This window comes from Cygnus olor, chromosome 3, assembly GCF_009769625.2.
Source record: "Cygnus olor isolate bCygOlo1 chromosome 3, bCygOlo1.pri.v2, whole genome shotgun sequence".
NCBI classification, from domain to species: domain Eukaryota; kingdom Metazoa; phylum Chordata; class Aves; order Anseriformes; family Anatidae; genus Cygnus; species Cygnus olor.
In genome coordinates, this window is record NC_049171.1 from 109,337,243 (window position 1) to 109,357,530 (window position 20,288).

General features: G+C 38.5%; 1 protein-coding gene across 11 annotated transcripts in view; it reads right to left on the reverse strand.

Annotated features, from left to right (window-relative positions):
* Window positions 1-20,288, reverse strand: part of GPCPD1 (glycerophosphocholine phosphodiesterase 1) — a 44,928-nt gene that overhangs the window by 20,954 nt on the left and 3,686 nt on the right. For 8 of the 11 annotated variants that reach the window (XM_040551083.1, XM_040551088.1, XM_040551091.1 and 5 more), the window contains 4 exons: window positions 16,124-16,209; window positions 9,315-9,399; window positions 7,993-8,077; window positions 1,614-1,689 (listed from right to left, as the gene is read on the reverse strand). In XM_040551083.1, the coding sequence (XP_040407017.1) occupies window positions 1,614-1,689; window positions 7,993-8,077; window positions 9,315-9,399; window positions 16,124-16,172 (295 nt within the window). In that variant the 5' untranslated portion in view covers window positions 16,173-16,209. Of the gene's footprint in view, window positions 1-1,613; window positions 1,690-7,992; window positions 8,078-9,314; window positions 9,402-16,123; window positions 16,210-18,567; window positions 19,501-19,551; window positions 20,174-20,288 lie in introns of those variants that run through there. The other 3 variants (XM_040551082.1, XM_040551087.1, XM_040551093.1) reach the window with 3 other exon arrangements.

The window sequence follows — 20,288 nt, forward strand, 5'->3', positions numbered from 1 at the left end:
AGTTTCTTGCAAACGTACAAGAAAGCTGTTCTCCTGCACATTTAAAGCTTCTAAATCAAGTTAGTCACAATTGATTCTGTCCAACCTCCTTATTCTGTCCATGTGAGAGAAACCCTATCCTAGGATGAAATAGTCAAATCGCTCCACAATTACTTTCATCCTTACCCTCTCCAGTTTTAATAACTGAAATCTTTAGGCACTAAGCAATTCATCAACGTTAACAGAATTGCAGCAGTCTGCACAAACTACAAGTTACTCAAAACAAACGTTAACAAAATTTTGTCTCTACAGCCATGAACCCTATCTTTTTCCAGGAAGAATCGTAATCCTGCCCTCCATTTTTAATAACCATTAGGCAACAATTTAGGATTGTCATGACCATCCTGGTTTTGCTGTATTTTCTTAAAAGACTGCTTATGAAGAAAGCCCCTATTTCATAGGGACAGATCCTGGGAAAAATTAGCTTCTGTGATAAAAGTTAATTTAAACTTTATGGTCTGTTAAAAAAAATATTATGCATCTTTAACCACAGAATTCTGCAGAGGCTAGTTTTGACATGAATCAATTACTAAGGAGACAAAAAGCATGGAGTGTTACTTGGAAAAAAAATCCTAACTGTATGGAACGGATTTATTTGAATTTAGAGAGAAAGTCTAAACCCTAATAGAGAGTAGGCTGCTTCCCTAATTAGTTCCTGACGAATACAAAAACGTCATTTTGTTACAGGAACACAAACACTTAACTGCACTAATTAAAATGAAATGAAACCCCCCAAAACAGTGATCATGGCACTATTCACTATTAACAGTTTCTTTAATACAAGCTTCTTTCTAAAAGATGTATTCTTTCAATGAATCAGAAGATATTTAATAGATGTATACTTTTAAGTGTGGAGAAAATAACATTTTTCATATCCTAGAAGAGACAAATGCATAAAACATGCCATCCTATAGCAGCATAAGATATCTAAATTACAAGCTACATTCAAAGGTTATTTCAATCACTCTTAAAAAAGTAAAAAAAAAAAAAAAAAAAAACTAACAAAGAAACCCCAACTTCTCCCATCTCAGAAAAGCATTAGGAACTTGTATGCAAGTCTGCATGCCACCCTTTCTTCCAGCAAAATAAATTTCTGCTAAATTGCCGGGTAAATTAGGGTAAATCATTCATGTCTCTATTTACATGAAGCCATTCATTTAAAGAAGCCTAATTAAAAAGTTTTGCTTTAAAATTTTACTAGTGGAATGGTATTTAAACAAAAACAGTAGTGAATTCACACCCTCCCCCTCCCCACATTCTCTGGAAATGAAAATATGGATCCTTAGTCTCAAAGAATTAAATCATAAAAAAAGATTATAAGTTAATAAAAACAACCCACATCACCTTAAGGATGGCAGCAAAGAATTTTACACCCACTCAATTTTTAAGCCACTTAAATATATATATATTTTTGAGAGTAAGGTCCATGTTGTGCAAAAAGAAATGTTTATATCTCCAACACAGTAATACATTTAAGTATATTAAAGCTTTCATTATCAATCCCTCTAAACCAATGTCCAGCATATTAGCAATCTTATGCATATGCCTCAAACAGATGCAGTTGATGCCCATACCTAAAGGGGTAATTGATCGTGGTTGTAGATGAGTCTCCCACGTGTGAACTATGACTTCGCAGGGACCATCGATAGTCTGTAATTTAAAAGTTAAATGTCTGCAATAATTTCTTTTGTTATATCTGATTTTCTACCCATGAATTTGTTTGGGATGGTTGTGAACTGAACTTATAGATTTAAGAAAGAAAAAAGAACAGGACAGAGAGAGAGAATGAAAGAGAAAGAAAGAAAGCAAGAAAGAAAGCAAATAGGTCAGGCTTGGTTCTTACCCCTTACAACTGCTGCTGCTGCTATCTGATATGTCACACTACATATGACAAAACTTGTGAAAAAGTCCAACAGGATGGAGACATTAAATGGAACTACTAAATCTTTGTTGCTTATAGCTACTCCGCTGAACTAGCATAGTCTCCTTCGAATACAAAAAAGTGTCTCTGAACTCATTACGTGCATTTTCTACTATTGCAGCAATTTATAAAAAGAATTCACATAAGCCACATCTCTGCAGTTCTCAACAGCACCCAGCATCTATTCACGCAGTTAGGAGTTGCTGGGGTGGTCTCTCCCTCACAATTTGCTCAAATAATTCCAAATCTATCTAACACAGTTATTCTACTTGTGGTATAGAAGAACAAGTTAGCTACCATCCAATTAAAGCAGAAATGGAATTTTACAGCCTCAGAAGGAAAAATACACTGGCACAACACAATCAGCCAGCAGTGAAGCTCCCTGCAGACTGTTCTGTTTGAAGCAGGATAAATTAGATTCTTCCATCAAAAAACAGTTTTGTTGACAAATGTAGTCTAGACTCAGACAGATGAACAGAATAGTAGCTCAATCTCTTCTTTCAAAAACAATATCACCTTGAAAATGCTTTCCAGGTTAAAACTTTCAGGCAACCAGTGCTTAACAACAGAAAGAATATGCCTGAATCCCAGCTCAGTCACCTTACGAAGTTGTCAGGTTTCCCTATCATCATATGGAGTCATTAAAAATGCCATCAAATAGCTGGAGAATTTGTCCTTTTGGCGCTTTGGGCCTAAGTGGCTCATTTCCAGAAAGACTAGCTACTACTGCCTACCTGAGTCATATCGACTTCAATGTCAAGTTGTCCCAGTACTTCAGGTTCTTGTTTAAACAGATTTCAGATCAACACGCACACCCAGACATGATTCCAAGCCAGCATATCTGGGTATCTGAATACTTTGTTGTCTTACGGCCCACTAAATAAATTCTTAAGCAAGTGATGGTATTTCTTGACCCCCATCAAACACATTTAACCGACTATAGTTTGGTTTTGTAAGATTAAGTGCCAAAGGTTTGAGAAGTGCTCAGGAGGAAGGGTTTGCACTCTGAATCTTAGCTAACAGCAAACTGATTTTTCTAGTGATTTCAGAAATGTCCATACTTAACAGTCATGTCAGTAGAAAACACAGATGTTTAAAGTTCTGCTTTAAAGATACAATACAGGTAAATATAAATAAAATAAGATGGTATTATTGTTTTCAGTTGATTCCTGTTAAGGGGTAGTTTTATTGCTACTTTCCAATGCTGTTGCCACAATACTTGTTCTTACGGACTTGTAGGAAAGCTCATAAGAAGTTTTCCCCCACCCGTTTTTCACAGCAGATCCATGCTTGCGTATACAATCTCCATTTTCAAAGCTGAAACCTGTGTTTGCTAGCAGAGGGGCTACCATTTCCTAACACCACGTAAGCCTGCAAGCTCTCCAACAGCAGCTCCCATAAACACATGCAGAACCTGCAGTTTGCAAAGCTGGGGAATGAAAATCTGTCCTAACATGCATTAGGCTGTTTCCTATAAAAAGGCAAATGAAAGCTTCTACTTGTAGAAACAATCAACATATCATGTTAAAATACAATAACAGCTTATTTCTGAAAGGATAAATACACTACTATAGTTCCACATTTTACTTTTACATTAAAGAAAATTAAGAATCAAAATTTGAGTAACATTATTCCAATAATAAGCACAACACACTGGATACAGTTAAAATTTCAACCCCTGGAAGAGATACAGTGGGCTGATTATGCATTTAATCCAGAAACCCTCAATTTCCATACTAAAAACGAGGAGATAAGCATAACTGCCTGGAAAAAAAGGGAAATGGATTAGCAAGCGTGAGCAGATGTGACAGAGTTCTCTCACAATCCCTAGATTTTGTGCCTATATGAATTTAAATCTGCACCTGTTTTAATTACACATAAGAGAAGTCATTGTTCCAATGATGTTAGAATACTGATGCAATTTCAGCGATATATACCGACATTAGTCCTGTCCAGACCAGCCTGTAGCAGACGATGATGTGTCATCAACATTCATAGCATGGTAATGTTACCTAAGAAGCCAGCCTCTGCTAGGACAGCCTTTAGAGGACACCTACCCAAGTGTCACATCAAGCATCCCTGTGGGCACTACATGGAGATTATACGGAGTGGCACTGTATGTCATGAACTCCTCTCTACCAACACAGAGAATGTATTTTAAATCAGGTCCATAAAATTATGTTCCTTGATCTTTATTTGACTGACCATTTAATGCAATTTAAAAAAAGCTATGAAAAGACTTACAAGAATCTTCTAAAAAGTCAAGTCCTCTCACACTATCAGAGGCTGGGGATCCCCCTAGTAAGTCATTAGACATTTTGAAATGAAAGGTAAAATGCCTACATAACATGAGGTGGCTTCCAGAAGTTCAAAGCAGTCTGATGAAGTGCTTGGGTGCTCAGCACAACCGAAAAATTAAAGCACTTCTGTGGATGCTTAAATGAGAGTTTAGGAGGCCAGTGCCAAGATTCCTGATCCAAGGCAACAAAACAGAGTAGACATTAGGAAAAACAAGGTGAGCTTAAAAAGCAAAACAGAACAAAATAAACAAAGACCACAACAACATTAAACCAACTGCACTTCACAGCTAACGCCTTGAAACTCTCTTTCAGGAGTGGGTATTAACCTCCCTCACGAACAGGACAGAGCTAAATGAATTAGACTTCACTGCCTGTGTTGGATTTCGGACAAAAACACCTCCAGATTTCAGTACCACATAAGAGACAATAATTAAGCAAAAGACCAATGAAACAACAATAGCCATACAGTCAGCGTCACTCAATTCACAAGGCAACAGCACCTGTAAGATACTTCAGACAGCAGCTGAACACAGCCTGCTACCTCAGCGCACTCACAGCAGCAGTGCTCCTCTGTTATCAGCAGGTTAACCACCAGTTATCAGCCTGGCAAAAGGTTTTCTTGATACTAAAGAAATTACTGGGCCTAGACCTAAATTTCACCCTGATTATTATATTCCATGCACTAGATGGATTTGACTTGTTGGTATTTCAGAAAAAATGCAAGTCTTATTTAAAATATCTATAGTCAAGCAATATTCTCGCCAACGTGAGACATTCACCAATACAATTTTTTAAAATCCTACTACGCACACAGATAGCTATTTCACATTTCCTTGAAAGAAATAACCCTGAACTTGCGTGCTTGCTTACTGTTGAAAGAACAAATAAGAACACAGCTAAACAGAATAAGGTATGTATTGACCTTACTAATGTTTTCAAACGTATCACACAAACAATACATAAAACATTTTCCTCAAACATATGCTATACACAAGACTTAAATTTGAAGCAAGGTAAGCAGGTTGTTGGTGTTTTTCTCCCTCTTTCAATCAAACAGAACCTATGTTTAGAATAAAGATTGGAAGACCATCACAGTAAGGTAACTGGTACTGGACTGTGTTTAAGACAAAAACAAACCTGGAGCAAACCAGGTGAAATTCCTGTCTTGTTTCATCAAATCCTTTTATTTACTTCTCTTTTGAAAGTCTTAGGATGACTCATATAATCATTAAAATGTTCACAATGTTAGAAGCTCTTAATATTCAAGGAGCCAAGACTTGTACAGATTTTTTAGTAAGGTATTTTTTATGTATACGTTTGTACTCCTACAAATATTCTACACATTTCTATGTTAAGTATAAAATAATGCTCTATTTATATAACCACAATCATGTTAACATCAAAATAGTTTACTGCCAACCAACCAAACTTCCCGTGACATTGTACTATCCTTCAAGCAAAATAGTAACTGACAGATCATACTTAAATGACAACTTTTTTTTTTTTTTTAAGTGAGAAAAATACTCTTTTTGTTTTTTCCAAAATGTGAATTACTGTATGTATTTTCACATCTAGTCTGTAGTAACATTTTGGATATGGAAACCATCATTTCTCTGTGTAAACATGCACCACCCCCACTTGGCCAACATGCACCCATGCCGATGTGACTGTCTCAAGCATCTTCAAAGATGCAGTTGTTTCAGAAAGGAAGGCTATGGTAACTTAAAACAGATCTATCTTCAACATCACTTTATTATGTGGTGTAAAATAGACATATTCAGACTTTAACGTGTATTTAAGTCTACACATAGTTAAGTTATCCAACTACAGACCGTGACATACAGAATTGTACTAACAAAATGTTAATTTAGAAGGATCTTATCCTTAACAGGGTTGTTAATGCTGAAGTCCTCCACAGACTCATTTGCATTCTAGGGTATATTACGTGCCTGTTAGAATGAAAAGACCCTGCTTTTTCATTGTTGTTCAAAAAAAAAAATACAGAAAGGAAAACATTGAGGGCAAAGACTCCAACTACAAAATACTGTATTTTATCAGAAAAAATCCTGTGGTACTGTATACTTAACAGGTACAGGTTAGAGACTGCTAAGCAGATAACCATGTACCCTGGCAATTCACGTACTTGGTTTTGTAGGGTGTTTTTTCTACTTTTTAAAATATAGGAGCCCTTTACGCTGTTATTTCATAAAATTCATACTTACCTTGGCAGACTCTGCATCACACGGTACATAAAGCGTGCACGATACAGAGCACCTACTTAAAGAAACACACTCACCAATACATATTGTAAACTTATTCAAATGTTAAAACAGAAGCTGTGTTGTCTATGAGCAATTTTTTCTAGGTGTGCTTTTCCTAAGGTGGTATTGCTTACATTTTAAGCTTATAGGCATTTGTGAGAAAGATGAGTCCCATCAAATCTACTAGGCCATAAAAACTGTCCTACTTTTGGCCTCAAAAAAAAAAAAAACACCAGAAAACAAACCAAAAACTATTATTGGCCTTCCCTTCTTTTACCTCAAAGTAACAACACAAGTATCAGTTTCAGATTCGACTGTTTCACTTGCCATAATGAAAAGCAGAACAGTTTCAAGTTTCATTTCAGATTAGTATCCTTCACTGAGAATTTTCATGCCACCTCCATTAAATGCTTCAGTAAAAGAAAGCTGAGTTCAGCTGACAAAAGCTTTCACACTCTTCAATAATTTAAAATATTTAAAAAAAATTATAGACCAGATAATTCCACAACTCCTCTGCATGTTTAGCTGTAGCCTTCATAATCCCTATTTCAAAGAACTGAAGCCCAAGGTAAATAGCTACAGGATATTAATAGAGTAAGCAAGACAGCAAGGATAACTTTAAACGGATTACTTCTTACAGCTATTATGTATATCAAGAAAAACAGCTGAAGAGTAGCTGCTTAGTTTTCCAAATTAGTCTTGACTTTTTTATTTTTCTGTGTGCAATCTCATCCCTAGTCCGAAAAAGAAAGAGCTTCCTCCGCCATCCTAGTACGATCTCTACAGACCAGTATACTGCCACATATATTCAACTCACATGCAACTTTTACATCAATACCTGTAAAAACAAACAAAAAAAAGCACATCTCTGCCTCTTTGGTCAGGTCATGCAAATAGGTGTATACAAACCTAGAGAAAACACTGGGCTGTCCCATTCCTTGTTTCATCTTCACTCCAAGAAATTAACATGTATTAATTATGCAGCACAAAGGCTAGATAATACTTCTCATATTTCACCAAAATATCTTCAGCAGTTTTAAAACTGTAGTAGATAAGGCAAATTTAAATAAAGCTGTTCACATTAAGCATTTTTCCTCCTATCACTTGCATCCATGCTAAAGATCCTTGCCCTACCTAAGTCTGCATTTAAGTAAGTTGTTGTAGCCCTACTATACCTAATAAAAAATTCTCCATACTGCTTAAGCTTTATAATAGTCTCAGGCATTTCACTATCCTTGGAATTTTTAAAAAGCATCAACACGGGTAAAAGACAAAAGACATTTTAACCAAAATAATTCACGTTAACTGTATATGGTCACATATCTCCAGAAGTGAATTGTCATTTCCACAAGCATTTCAATGTTTCATATGTTGCAATTAACATTTCTTTCTAAAAACTCAAGATTAACTCAGAAAATCCTTTTTATTTCAAATCACAGAAGATGAGTCAACTTAAAAAAGTTGTACATACCTTAGGTTCTAAGAAGTACCCTTTAAAATACCGATACTTAACGGGAACTCCTCTAAGAAGCTCTACAGTAGCTTTCCATAATTCACTGTGGAAAGAAAACAATTTCAAGAATTTGACCTCAAATTTTCTGAAGTTTTATCCAAAGTTCTAAATACTATTTTAGCTTAAGAGCTCTACTGTCATCTAAAAATACAAACAAAACAACTAAATGGTTTATTAATAGAGACACAAACCACATTTGTTTGGATTATCATTTTTCTATCTGAGTACATTTGTCTTTTCTCACTTTTTTGTTGCTTTCCTTTTTCTTTTTTTTTCCTTAAGTCAGTACAATAATCTATCCTAGAAATATAAGCATAACAGTTAAACAAATACTGTGGCATTTCTTGCAACTTTGATGACAAAACTGAGTTTGCACCATGGTATTCAAAACAGTAGGTGAGGCTTAACACATTTTACAGGTTACTTCATATTATGATTTAGTATCAAACTTAATTGGTTTAGCCATTCTCTGTCGATGCTTCAGCCATTCCCTACCAACACTGAAGTGGTGACTGAGCTGTTAAGAAAGACCCAAGGGTAGCCAAGCATGCAAAAAGCACAATAAATCCTTAGAACGGAAACTGCGCTTTCTAATCTACAGATCTGAAGAGCTCTCATTTTCTTTTATCTGGTAGGGAAAACATGATGAAATTCAGGGATTCACCGAAGATGAGCAAGCCACTGACAGAACTACAGATACATCCTTTGAGCCCTATTTCCTGCATCATACAGATGAATAATGATAGGTAGGGCACCATTTTAAGAAAATACTGTATCCTTCTGCCACGTCTAGACTGTTTTTGTATACACTCATCTTCATATAAATACAAAACACTTAAGACTTTTAATACAACTCTTGTTTTAAAATAATCTAATCTCTTTATAGGCACTCTAAGAGCTTGTACAGGTTAAGAAGTAAACACTATAAACATCTCCCATAACTTCCTGTATGCTCCATTGCAGGAGTGAAAGTGATCCTTAGCAGCCTCTTATTTGAAGTGTCTATGACTGTACTTCTGAAATATGCCACGACAATGGTAGAAACATCATTCATAACTAGAAAACATACTCAAGTTAAACATTACCTTAGACACATTTCTAAGCATTCAAAGTGTTCAAGGGCAACACAAGAAATTCTGGAGAGTTTTACAAATAGCACATATAGCCTAATAATTTAGGAACTAAGAGCCAGAACAAATTTGTTGCTGCAGAACTGCAGTAACTTCTAAGGAAAAACAAACTAATGAACAAAAAAAACCCACCACAACAAAAAACCTTACCAATCATCAGTTTGAAGGACTACTGCAGCTTGTGGATTCCAGTTTCCCAAAGCACTGCAGCTCCCACATATTGCAAACACTTCTCCTAATAAAAACAGAACAAACAGGAAAAAAGAAGACATAATTACTCAAGCCTATACAGAATTACTAAACGCAGTCTACATGGTCAAACCTTCAAGTAATTTGAACACATGCACATTGTCACCCATCCAAACTCCCTCTTTTTGGTTGAAAAAGGTATTTTTCCCCACCCAAAATTAAAAGCGTTATGTTTACCACCAAAGATCTCTCCGAGAGAGGCACTAGTAACAAGCCAAACCCCTAAAAAGGTTGGCTTCCAAATCTTCCTAGAGTTACATTGTCTGAAAAAAAATATATTGGAAATAGAAGGCAAATTTTTACTGTAAAATTCTTATTATCAAGATAAAACATTTTTTCATACATATGTGTGTGTGTGCAAGTCCATACACAAGTACTAACGTACAAGTCAAAAAAATAATTTTCTAAGATTCACACGAATAATCTAGAAGTACAGGCGAAATAGGAGGTTGATAGCATCATTCCCAAAAGAACATTCAGCTTCGTTCCTGTGAGAAATAAAATCAATTTAGCTGCTACACTTTCATTTTTTAACTGCAAATAAAAACATACGGTTGTCACACAAAAAGCATTGCATACTGTCTACCATAATGCATGCGCACAGTAAAAAAAAACAAACAAACCAATAGCATAAAAATACTTAACTCTGGGAAATGCAAGAGTTGAAGTTAACACTGCGATTTATCCTTGCTTTTCAACACAAAACCAATACACAATTAAAACAACAACAATAAATACAACTGGAAAGGATAAATTAGTATTTTGCTTTCCACAGCAATTCAACAATAATTTTAGAAGCAAGAAAAAAAATCTATTACAGGAGGAGGAAGTATGAAGCTGTTATGCTTATTCATCATCTGCTTAACCTTTTAGTCTTTCTATGCAAAATAGAAGAACTACCAAAGCGCTAGAGCCACTTCTCAAAAAAATGTATTAACAAGAACATGTACTGAAATGAACTTCATTACCTAAATGGCACGTATAAATGTGACATTTCAAACAAAGTAGCCCTTACACCACAACAGGCATGAGGACATTCAGCTGAAGTTAAAGTAATCCCTTAAGGTTATTTTAAGGTTAGGGGTGGTGGTGCCTGATGAACAGAAATAGCAGGGATCAAACTGATAGCTGAGAAGTCTCGGAGAAACAAGTATCAGACTTGACAAAGCAAGAGGCAAACATCTGATGGTGATTTCCTGTTCTCATACTGAGAAAGCAGTAGTAAAGTGGTGGGGGTACAATCATCTCAATCTTAAAATACAAAGTGCAAGATGTATATTACGATGACACTACCTTTTACTACGCTAAATATCGCAGCTGGTACTTCAAGACTGAAATAAGACCTTCGAGGATGTACTTATGCCTCTAAAAGAGAGTCCATTCTTTCCAACTATACAGGTTCACCTAATAAAAAACACCACCAGGTTTATTTATGAAAAAGAGCAAACACACAAATGTGAGGAATTAAGATTAATTCCTTGTTTTTAAACTAAAAAAAAAGTGAAATAATTTGAGACCTAAACTATTCCCCCCCCCAACTAAAAATCTTATATTCCAACTCAAAAAAAATCCAGGCTTTTGCATGCTTGCTGTAAGTATACAAAAGCTGATTTTTTTGTCTGTGCAGTATGAATACATTTTTTGTGCAAGTTACTGCACACAACTGCCAGTCAAGAGTTTTACCCTTTCCACCCTACTGGGGCACGTGACTGTTTTTCTGCAGGGGAAGATGAAGGAGGAAGGGAAGACCACTTGAATACCACACATCTGCTGACTGATGATATTAAACAGGAGTGAAAATTCTTTTAATATTCCTTTAGAATGGCAGCATTTATTTCATCTTTGTGTAAATGCCAGGCAATCCCTGAAGAGCAATCTAAAAAAACCATCCACCACCACCAAACAAACAAAAAAGTGTGAATGTATGGTGAAGACTTACCACTCCGCAAGGTACAACACACACAAGTCAACATTTGAACAGGATGCACAGTCACTCCTAAACTCACTTCACATCACGTGGTTGAATTGGGATTTATGAAATGCTGCTTACGGAAAAGCACAAGAGAAATGCATAAAGGGGAACCGTCTTCCCCAAGGCAATTCTAAACTCAGTAGGCTTGTTTTTGTTGTTTATTTCTCTCTTATCTAATCTTCAATCCCCTAACCATCTCTTGGTACAGCGCTGTGCCCCGATGAAGACCTACACGAGTCACAGCCAGTAAACAGTGGCAATTTCCCTTCTGCTAAGATGAGACAAAAACGAAGTCCTCCATGTCATGAGTTTATGCCAACATGTATGCTTCACTGCCAATGTTAACTCCAGAAGTAGTCTGGCCAGAGGGAGCGAGTCGAAGCTTCATTCCTCTGCTGCGGATGCCCTTCCACACTGTAGCTGGAATCACTGACATCAACAGGAAATACGAGTGATGAGGGACACAGCACCTGAGCATCCAAGGTGAGGACTCACTCCTGTCTCACCAACTCCTCACCAAGGGGATCTGACAGACTCAGAGTGTGGTGTTTTAAATAATTGTTGCCATTCATAGAACTGCTGACAGCTCTAGAAACCCAGAGCTTCTTCTCTCCTTTCATGAGGCTGCATCTCAACGCCCTCCTGCCTGGTCAAAACCAAGCACATCAACACTGTCATAAGCAGAACCAACCTCTTGTCACCTCTTAATGCTGTCCAAATGGCATCTCCAAGCAATTCTTTGTAACCAGCCACTGGGGCAGGATCTACTTCTTCCTGATGCTATTTGTTGTTGCAAATCTCAGCAGTAAAAGAAAGTTACATATCCAAAGTCAACTATGCTAGTGACAGCACCATCACAACAGTAGAAACAACACTGCAAACAGGGCCAAGAGAGCATGACTTGCAACACTGCACTGGTTAGCTACACTAATGCCTCATAGGACCTGGAGTTCTATTCACTTTTTATTTTGAAGTTTTCTCCAAAATTCTATAAAAACATTGCTCCTTACCAAAGGCTCCATGTCCATGTTGTGTGTCAATGTTCAGTTCCCAAACTCTCAACACAGAAGTCTAACATGGCACAGATGTCAAAACTTTTCTGATGTTTTAATCTTTTCTAACCCCCCCCCCCAGCTACAACAGTTATGCCAGCTGGTATTTGTCTGTAACAGGAATTTTGCCAATCTGTACATAATTTCACATTTAGCTGCTTCTGTTAACTACCATTTTTGTTGTTAGCTTCCTTCAGTGTTCCTAAAGATGAAGTTCAAAGTAATACGCACAATTTAATACCACTAAACCTTGGTGTTACACATGATCTGACAATTTGTATTCCTCAGTTAGATTACAAAAGTGATTTTACACATTTTTGCCACACAGCTTTCATAAACAAGTTGTATTTTTAGCAGTAAGTATTACATCAGGCTCGCTACAGAAACAAAGCTTACACAATCCTGTTCTTTGAGCACATACAACACTAATAACATTTAAATTAATTTGATGCTGAAGGTCAAGATTCCAATGTGTTAATATCAACAGATACATGGGTAAAAAGGGAGGTATACACGGGAGCTACTGAACGAGAAACCTGCTCTGAAGAGCTGAGAAAGGATCATTTTTTCAATCCTAAACCCACTTCGAACACGTCATTACTCAAACAGGGACCACGGGATGTTTCAGTTCTTTACCACTGGAGGATACCTGCATGATTGCTGCGCTGTCTTTTAGATGCTTACGACAAAACATTTTTGACTGAAATACTTCATTAATTGGATTGAATTCACTCATCACTTGTCTCAAGAAATTAATGTTTCTACCTGTTTTAACAAAAGAAAAAGGAAATTTTATGCTATGCTTAACCTTGTGTCTGATGAAAGATATGGGGAAATGCTATTTAAAGCTGTAAGAATAGTGACTGAAAAGGAACAAAGAATCATTTCTGAAACATGCTCCAAAACCAGAAGCAACAAACTCCTCAGCCAAGCAGCACGTTTTTTCCTTCTCCACTCCAGCTAGTTAATTAGTTTCCCACAACATTCTCCTCAAGAAACTGGCTGCTCGTGGCTTGGACTGGCGTACGCTTCGTTGGGTTAAAAACTGGCTGGATGGCCGGGCCCAAAGAGTTGTTGTGAATGGAGTCAAATCCAGTTGGAGGCCGGTCACTAGTGGAGTCCCCCAGGGCTCAGTGCTGGGGCCGGTCCTCTTTAATATCTTTATCGATGACCTGGACGAGGGGATTGAGCGCACCCTCAGTAAGTTTGCAGACGACACCAAGTTAGGTGCGTGTGTCGATCTGCTCGAGGGAAAGAAGGCTCTGCAGGAAGATCTGGATAGGCTGGACCGATGGGCTGAGGTCAACTGCATGAAGTTCAACAAGGCCAAGTGCCGGGTCCTGCACCTGGGGCGCAACAACCCCAAGCAGAGCTACAGGCTGGGAGATGAGTGGTTGGAAAGCTGCCTGGCAGAGAAGGGCCTGGGAGTACTGGTTGATAGGCAGCTGAGTATGAGCCAGCAGTGTGCTCAGGTGGCCAAGAAGGCCAACAGCATCCTGGCTCGTATAAGAAGCAGTGTGGCCAGCAGGTCTAGGGAGGTGATTGTCCCCCTGTACTCGGCTCTGGTGAGGCCGCACCTCGAGTACTGTGTTCAGTTTTGGGCCCCTCGCTACAAGAAGGACGTCGAGGTGCTCGAGAGAGTCCAGAGAAGGGCAACGAAGCTGGTGAGAGGTCTGGAGAACAAGTCTTACGAGGAGCGGCTGAGGGAGCTGGGGTTGTTCAGCCTGGAGAAGAGGAGGCTCAGGGGTGACCTTATTGCTCTCTACAGGTACCTTAAAGGAGGCTGTAGCGAGGTAGGGGTTGGTCTATTCTCCCACGTGCCTGGTGACAGGACGAGGGGGAATGGGCTAAAGTTGCGCCAGGGGAGGTTTAGGGTGGATATTAGGAAGAACTTCTTTACCGAAAGGGTTGTTAGGCATTGGAATGGGCTGCCCGGGGAAGTGGTTGAGTCACCATGCCTGGAGGTCTTTAAGAGACGTTTAGATGTAGCCCTTAGTGATATGGTTTAGTGGAAGACTTGTTAGTGTTAGGTAAGAGGTTGGACTGGGTGATCTTGGAGGTCTCTTCCAACCTAGACGATTCTGTGATTCTGTAATTCTCACTCATCAGCTCAAGGGGCCAATGCTGGGCTTCTTCAGAATCCATGGTTATTTTGCACGTTAGGGAATCTCTTTGTCATGATAACTGGGGACAAATGAAATTTTATTGCTTCATATTATCTATGTACAGTTGAATTATTGTCTTCAAATCAAGACGGTTTCTATTTAAGACTCAAATGATGAATTAGACAGTTATTACACCACCACTGGTGGCTCAGAGACCTTGTAATCTCTACAGAATATTATGTGCGGATAATGACTTGCTGTTGTGGTAGTGTGCATTTTAAATAACTTCTTCTTCTATGCCTTACATGCTGTTATGACTTCTAGTTGCCAGATTACAATAGTTAAAATCAGCAAAATATGGAACATTAAGAGGATGTAACAGAAGTAGGCAGGCAGGTGATACAAGGGAAGATCTGATGTGGGGTTGATAAATGCAAGGCAATACAACAAGTGGAAGAATCTGAGCTATTTACACATCTCAGAAGATTGTGAAATTACTTTACCCATGCAGAACTAATTTTTCCTCATGGTAACATAAAGCAAAGAGTGACAACTTGTTAATGCATATATAATAAACACTCATAAAAAAATGAAATATTTTAATTCCCCTATTCAAGTCAGGTATGCGCTGGGTTTGTCTAGCACTCATTCCCCATTTCTAAAGAGCATAGCTGAAACAGAAAACAGAGGAAAACAAAAAATAGTATAGAAATATTTCTGTACTCTGAAGGACTAAAACATTTCTGAACTCAGACTGGTTTTCAGTAACATAAATACAATGGAGGTTAGAGGGCTTTATAAGGTGAACAGTAAATAAAAGAGCAAACTTTATCCTTTTCCAGAAGTCAGGGAAATTCACCGAAAACAACAGGAAGTAATTGTGAATTATGAGTTATGAAAAATGAGTTATTTTATATATTAAACAAGGATTTGCTTAGCAGAACTTCCTACGACAGATTGCTATTGAGACATTAAGTTTATCAATTTATTTCTGATGGGCATTTACAGAAATGAAAATCTCTGTGATAACATTAGGCAAAAATACGCTATCACTGTCAAAATCTCATGGTCCAGGATGCAGAGTAACAGCTATACGAAAAGAAATTATGACCAAGTGACGCTGTTCTTATCACCTGAATAATTACTTATTTTTATCTGATGTATTTCAAAACAATAGTGAATTAGGCCACATGTTCTTTCTGCTGCCAACTCCCAGTAGAGATCATATCTTACTACAAAGAATTTTCAACAGGGACACACAAAGTATAGAAAAAACTGAACAAACGTGTCACTGCATGCCTCTTACAGTCCAGAATGTAAATACTCCCTCTCATTGAATAAGAAGCCAGTAGAGAACACTAATTTTAAAGCAGTCATAATTATTTCAGTGCACTATGAAATTGTTTGGATTTCTATGTCAAATTTTTTCCTAATGTATTTTACAATGACTTATTTTGATAATTGAACTGGCATGTTCCTTTACCACTGAAAAAAAAAAACAGGTAAGACAACTTTTGAACATTTTTCTAATCAGTTTTCTTCTAGTTCTACCATACAAGAAGAAAAGCTTGATTTGGGTACCTGGTGCTGATGGTCCTCTTACTTCAAAAGTGACTTGAGATGAGGTCATATTTGCAGAACTTTTGTCTTAGGAAAGCTGAAATCTCCTACAGTGGGGGAAAAAAAAGAACAACTACATTTCAGGAACGATACATTACTTCTTCTGCTGTCCTAAGGAAGAAGAAACATCAATCTCAACCACTTATATGGAAGCATGCCAACTAGTGGCATTGCCGTTTGAGTGAGCAGTAAAAATAGCAAGCTCTTCAAAATCAGCAGCAGCCACAGAAAATAGCATCCAGCTGTAGAAAACGCTGTTGCAACACTGGAACAAGAAAGAGACAACTGAAAAACATAGCATATGCAACTACCCACATCACGCAGCATTCAGTCTTGGGACTCAATTTTATTTTTTTTTATTTCTTTTTAAAAAACAAATCTCTGTTATGACTAACTTTGAGCCCAAAGTTTTACTGTAAGACATTTAAAATGGGCTTTGGCAGCCCATAACTTCTGGCTGTCTCCCTGTGCTATTCTTCAGCATCCTCCTGAAAACAACACACGAAGAGTTTTGCAGATGAGCACTCCTACCTGGAAGGAAAAAAGGAAAGAACCCATGAGAGATGACAGCTCTCTGCTGTCACAGGCAGAGAACTGCCCATCACCTTGGGCTCCACACTCCTACCAAGGCTTCCAGCCTTTCACCTGGAAGAGCAGCAAGCAGAAACACCAAGCATCCTGATCTTCAAGTCACCAAAGCAGGAAGGGACTGCCAGTAAACTGTAGCCAGGGCAGTTGTTGGAGGACTGACTGACTGACCCCACCGCAATTTTTTACCCTCCTCCAATACACAATAATTTCATAGGAAAAAAAGCCACCAGAATCCTACCCTATTAACATAAAATATCCTTTAATATTATTTATGAAGGTAGTAGTCCTATCAAAGTCTGGGCATTTCCAGACTAACTGTAATCACCCAAGTATGTTCCTCTTGATACAGGTTGCAAAACAGTTGGTCATACTAATTATATGCAGGATCAACTTTGCAACGCTCTCAACTAATCGATTTCTTTATAGCACTGTTTGTTTTCCTCCCTTTCATCCAAGCAAGCAGAATGTTTATACTACTATTATTTTTGAACAGGACAAAAGCAGGACAAATTCAGCACTAGCTCTACTGCAAGCCTTTGCCTTCAAAGGGCACAGTGTAGATCAACAGAAGTTAAAAAAAAGCCCTAAAAACATGAAAAGCTGAAGAAAGTCAGCTGGTAGGAAAACACACATAATCCTCACTGATCCCAAGTAATCAGAAAGTTAGCTGTGGTCTGAAGCTTGAACATCTACAGTTTTCCCTGCAGATCTTCTACACTTCTAATCCTTTTTTCATTATTGCCACCCCTACATTCCTTTTTCTCGTCCCTTATTTCTGTCCCACCACGTCAAGGGAGATGACTCTTCAGCAGCAAAAGAAGAGAAAGAAAGCGGTAGCAATGTAGGTATTTCTGGTCATATATTCTCATTCCACATGTAAGCTTCAGAAGTAACACTGCTGTAAACAAACAAAAAAAAAAAGGTACTGATGCTAGAAATAAATACACCTAATAAGCAGAAATTCCATGAAGGGCACACATCCTTTACAAACTTTGTCGTGTCGTTGTCATTAGGCGGTCTGTATGTTAGCAGGGACACACTCTAGTATTTGTTTAGCAGCTATTTATAGACACGGGAAGGTTAAAATGCAGCACATTTCAGTGCCAAAAATAAAAGCACAGTTTCGAAATTGGTTCAATATGACACCAAAACTTCACTTTGAAGCAGAAAATACAAATGACTGGTGTGTATTTGTAGTGACACCCAACAGCTCATGGCCCTGGCTGGGTTTGCTGATTGTTTTTGCTTGGACACCCTTTAACTGGGAAGGCAGAAGAGCCAAAGGAGGCAGAAGTGACTTGGCAAAGGCTACAAAGCAGGTGGATAGCGGCTGAAGCCTGAACCCAGTTCCCCAAAGCAAGAACAAATTTTCACCATGTAAAAAAAAATCTATTACCAAAAGGCTCATGCAACACAACAAAATTAACCTCGATGAAAAACAGCATGACTATCCTACTCCAAATTAACTACCTACCCATCCATTCCTAGAGAAAATCTGAAACCCTGTCATTAAATCTATAAGGCCCTTTACTTCACGTTGCAAGTATTCTGTGTACCTACTTGTGGGATGTAGCCTACATTTGTGGGCTTTTCCAAACTGACAAAGAACATTACTTTTCTATGTAACAGTAGCTAATTGTAAGGAATTTTAATGAACTCACTTTGAAAAGTTTTCAAAATTCTGCTCAAAAAGTCTTTTGTCTTGAAGACCTTCTCAACCTGCCCAAGGTATCAGGAGAAGGAAAATTCTAGTTCACACCACTAAACTCAGGCATGATTTCTAGCAGACCTGCAGCTACACGTATTGTACTTACATTCATGTTTAGGTCTAAAGCGCTACCTCCTTTTAAGTATCTTCTCTAGCAGAGCGGTCTGTGCAAACATACAGTAAAGAAGAAATAATGTCTGCCCACCCAGCAACTGTATTTCTGCAGAGATCTGCTTTTTGTTAATGAATCAAAGCTATGCTGTCATCATGCACCTACAAATCATTCTGCACTTTAACGTGACACAAAAAATGCTTTATTTAGTTTCTAAAAAGCACAGAAGTTTAACTGTCCAGGTCCTGACTGCTCCTGAGGAGCCAGAGGTTAATTCCCAGAAGGAAACACTAGACTCAACATTAAAACCCTCTGACCAGTAGGTGTCAGCCGATGTTTTAAACTATATGTTCCCTCAGGCTTTCAGTACCTCACCTTTGGTGAGGCAGAATAACAAAATCCTCTACTCCCCACACCTGTACAGACAGACTGCTGGGGAGAACACAGAGCTCAGCGGTCATTACTGACTGTCCAGGGGAAATGCACTACCTTAGAACAGCTTTGGGGAAAAGTGTTGTACATTTCCTAATCAGCAAAGATTAACAAATTCAGTTGAGCAGATTTATCAACTTATGCGACCACCGTTTTTAAACAACCTCTGGGTTCAAAAGCTTTCCAGGTGAATTCACATCTTCTGCAGCTATGCATGACTAAATGTGAGCTTGTGCTGCAAAGAGCTGCCCCCCAGCCTACGTCCCGCTTCCCCCCGGGTCAGCTTTTATTGGTACTGCAACTAAACCCTTGTGCAAGCAAGCAATGACCACTTCAATCTGACATCTCCCCATGAGATACACAAATCTTACCCAGTAAACATTCACACAGCACTACCAGCACTTCACTTTGGGGGAAAACAAAAAACAAAGAAACAAACAAAAAAACCACACAAGTGTTTCTCTCCCTAGAGATTCTTGCTTCTCCAACAGAAACAAGTTCATTTCCCCTCCACGCCACAGTCACTCTCACACACTTTGCCTTTACCTTTTCCAGCCTCTGGAGGCTTCCCGAGGAGATGGTGCCCGCACAGCAGCAGTGCCCTGACTGAGCCCGGAGGCAGTGCTGCCCTGCCTTCTCAAGCTGGACTCGGAGAACCCTGCCCATCAGCCAGCCTCGCTGTGCACAACGCGCTGTCGGCAAGGCTTCAGGGCAGGGGCAAGTCAGCAGCTGAGAGGGCAGGGTCACATGCAGCCTTGGTTCCCTCGCTACAAGGCAGAGCTTTCCTCGGGAGGGGAAGCACTGTATTGCAGTATCGGAAAACCACTGACTTGCCTTCATACACCCATAAGAAAAGCAACCAGAACTTTTAAGCACAGTAACCTGCATGCTGAAGAATAGAGAAACAGTTCTAATATGTCCTGTAAGCCTTTCCTCCACCAATCTTCTCCTCCGCATGGACACCTGAAGGAATCCAAGAGTGACAGGAGGCAACATACTTCCCTAAGTAATAGTCTCTCCTCTCCTCATTCTAGGAAGGCACCTCCAGAAGATGCAGACAAACAGCCATGTGCCCCTAAAGGCACTCGGAAGAAGAGAAAAGACAACATTTAACACTCTCCTTCCGGCATAACAGAGTCAACTATTAACATATCAAAATATCATAGCTTTTTTTTTTTTTTTTTTTGAGGTAGCAAAGATTACAGAGGTCATCCTGGATGGGGAAGACCACGATAATTCTTTTTGCTGTAGTCAAAACATACCAGAACATGGACTTGATTAAT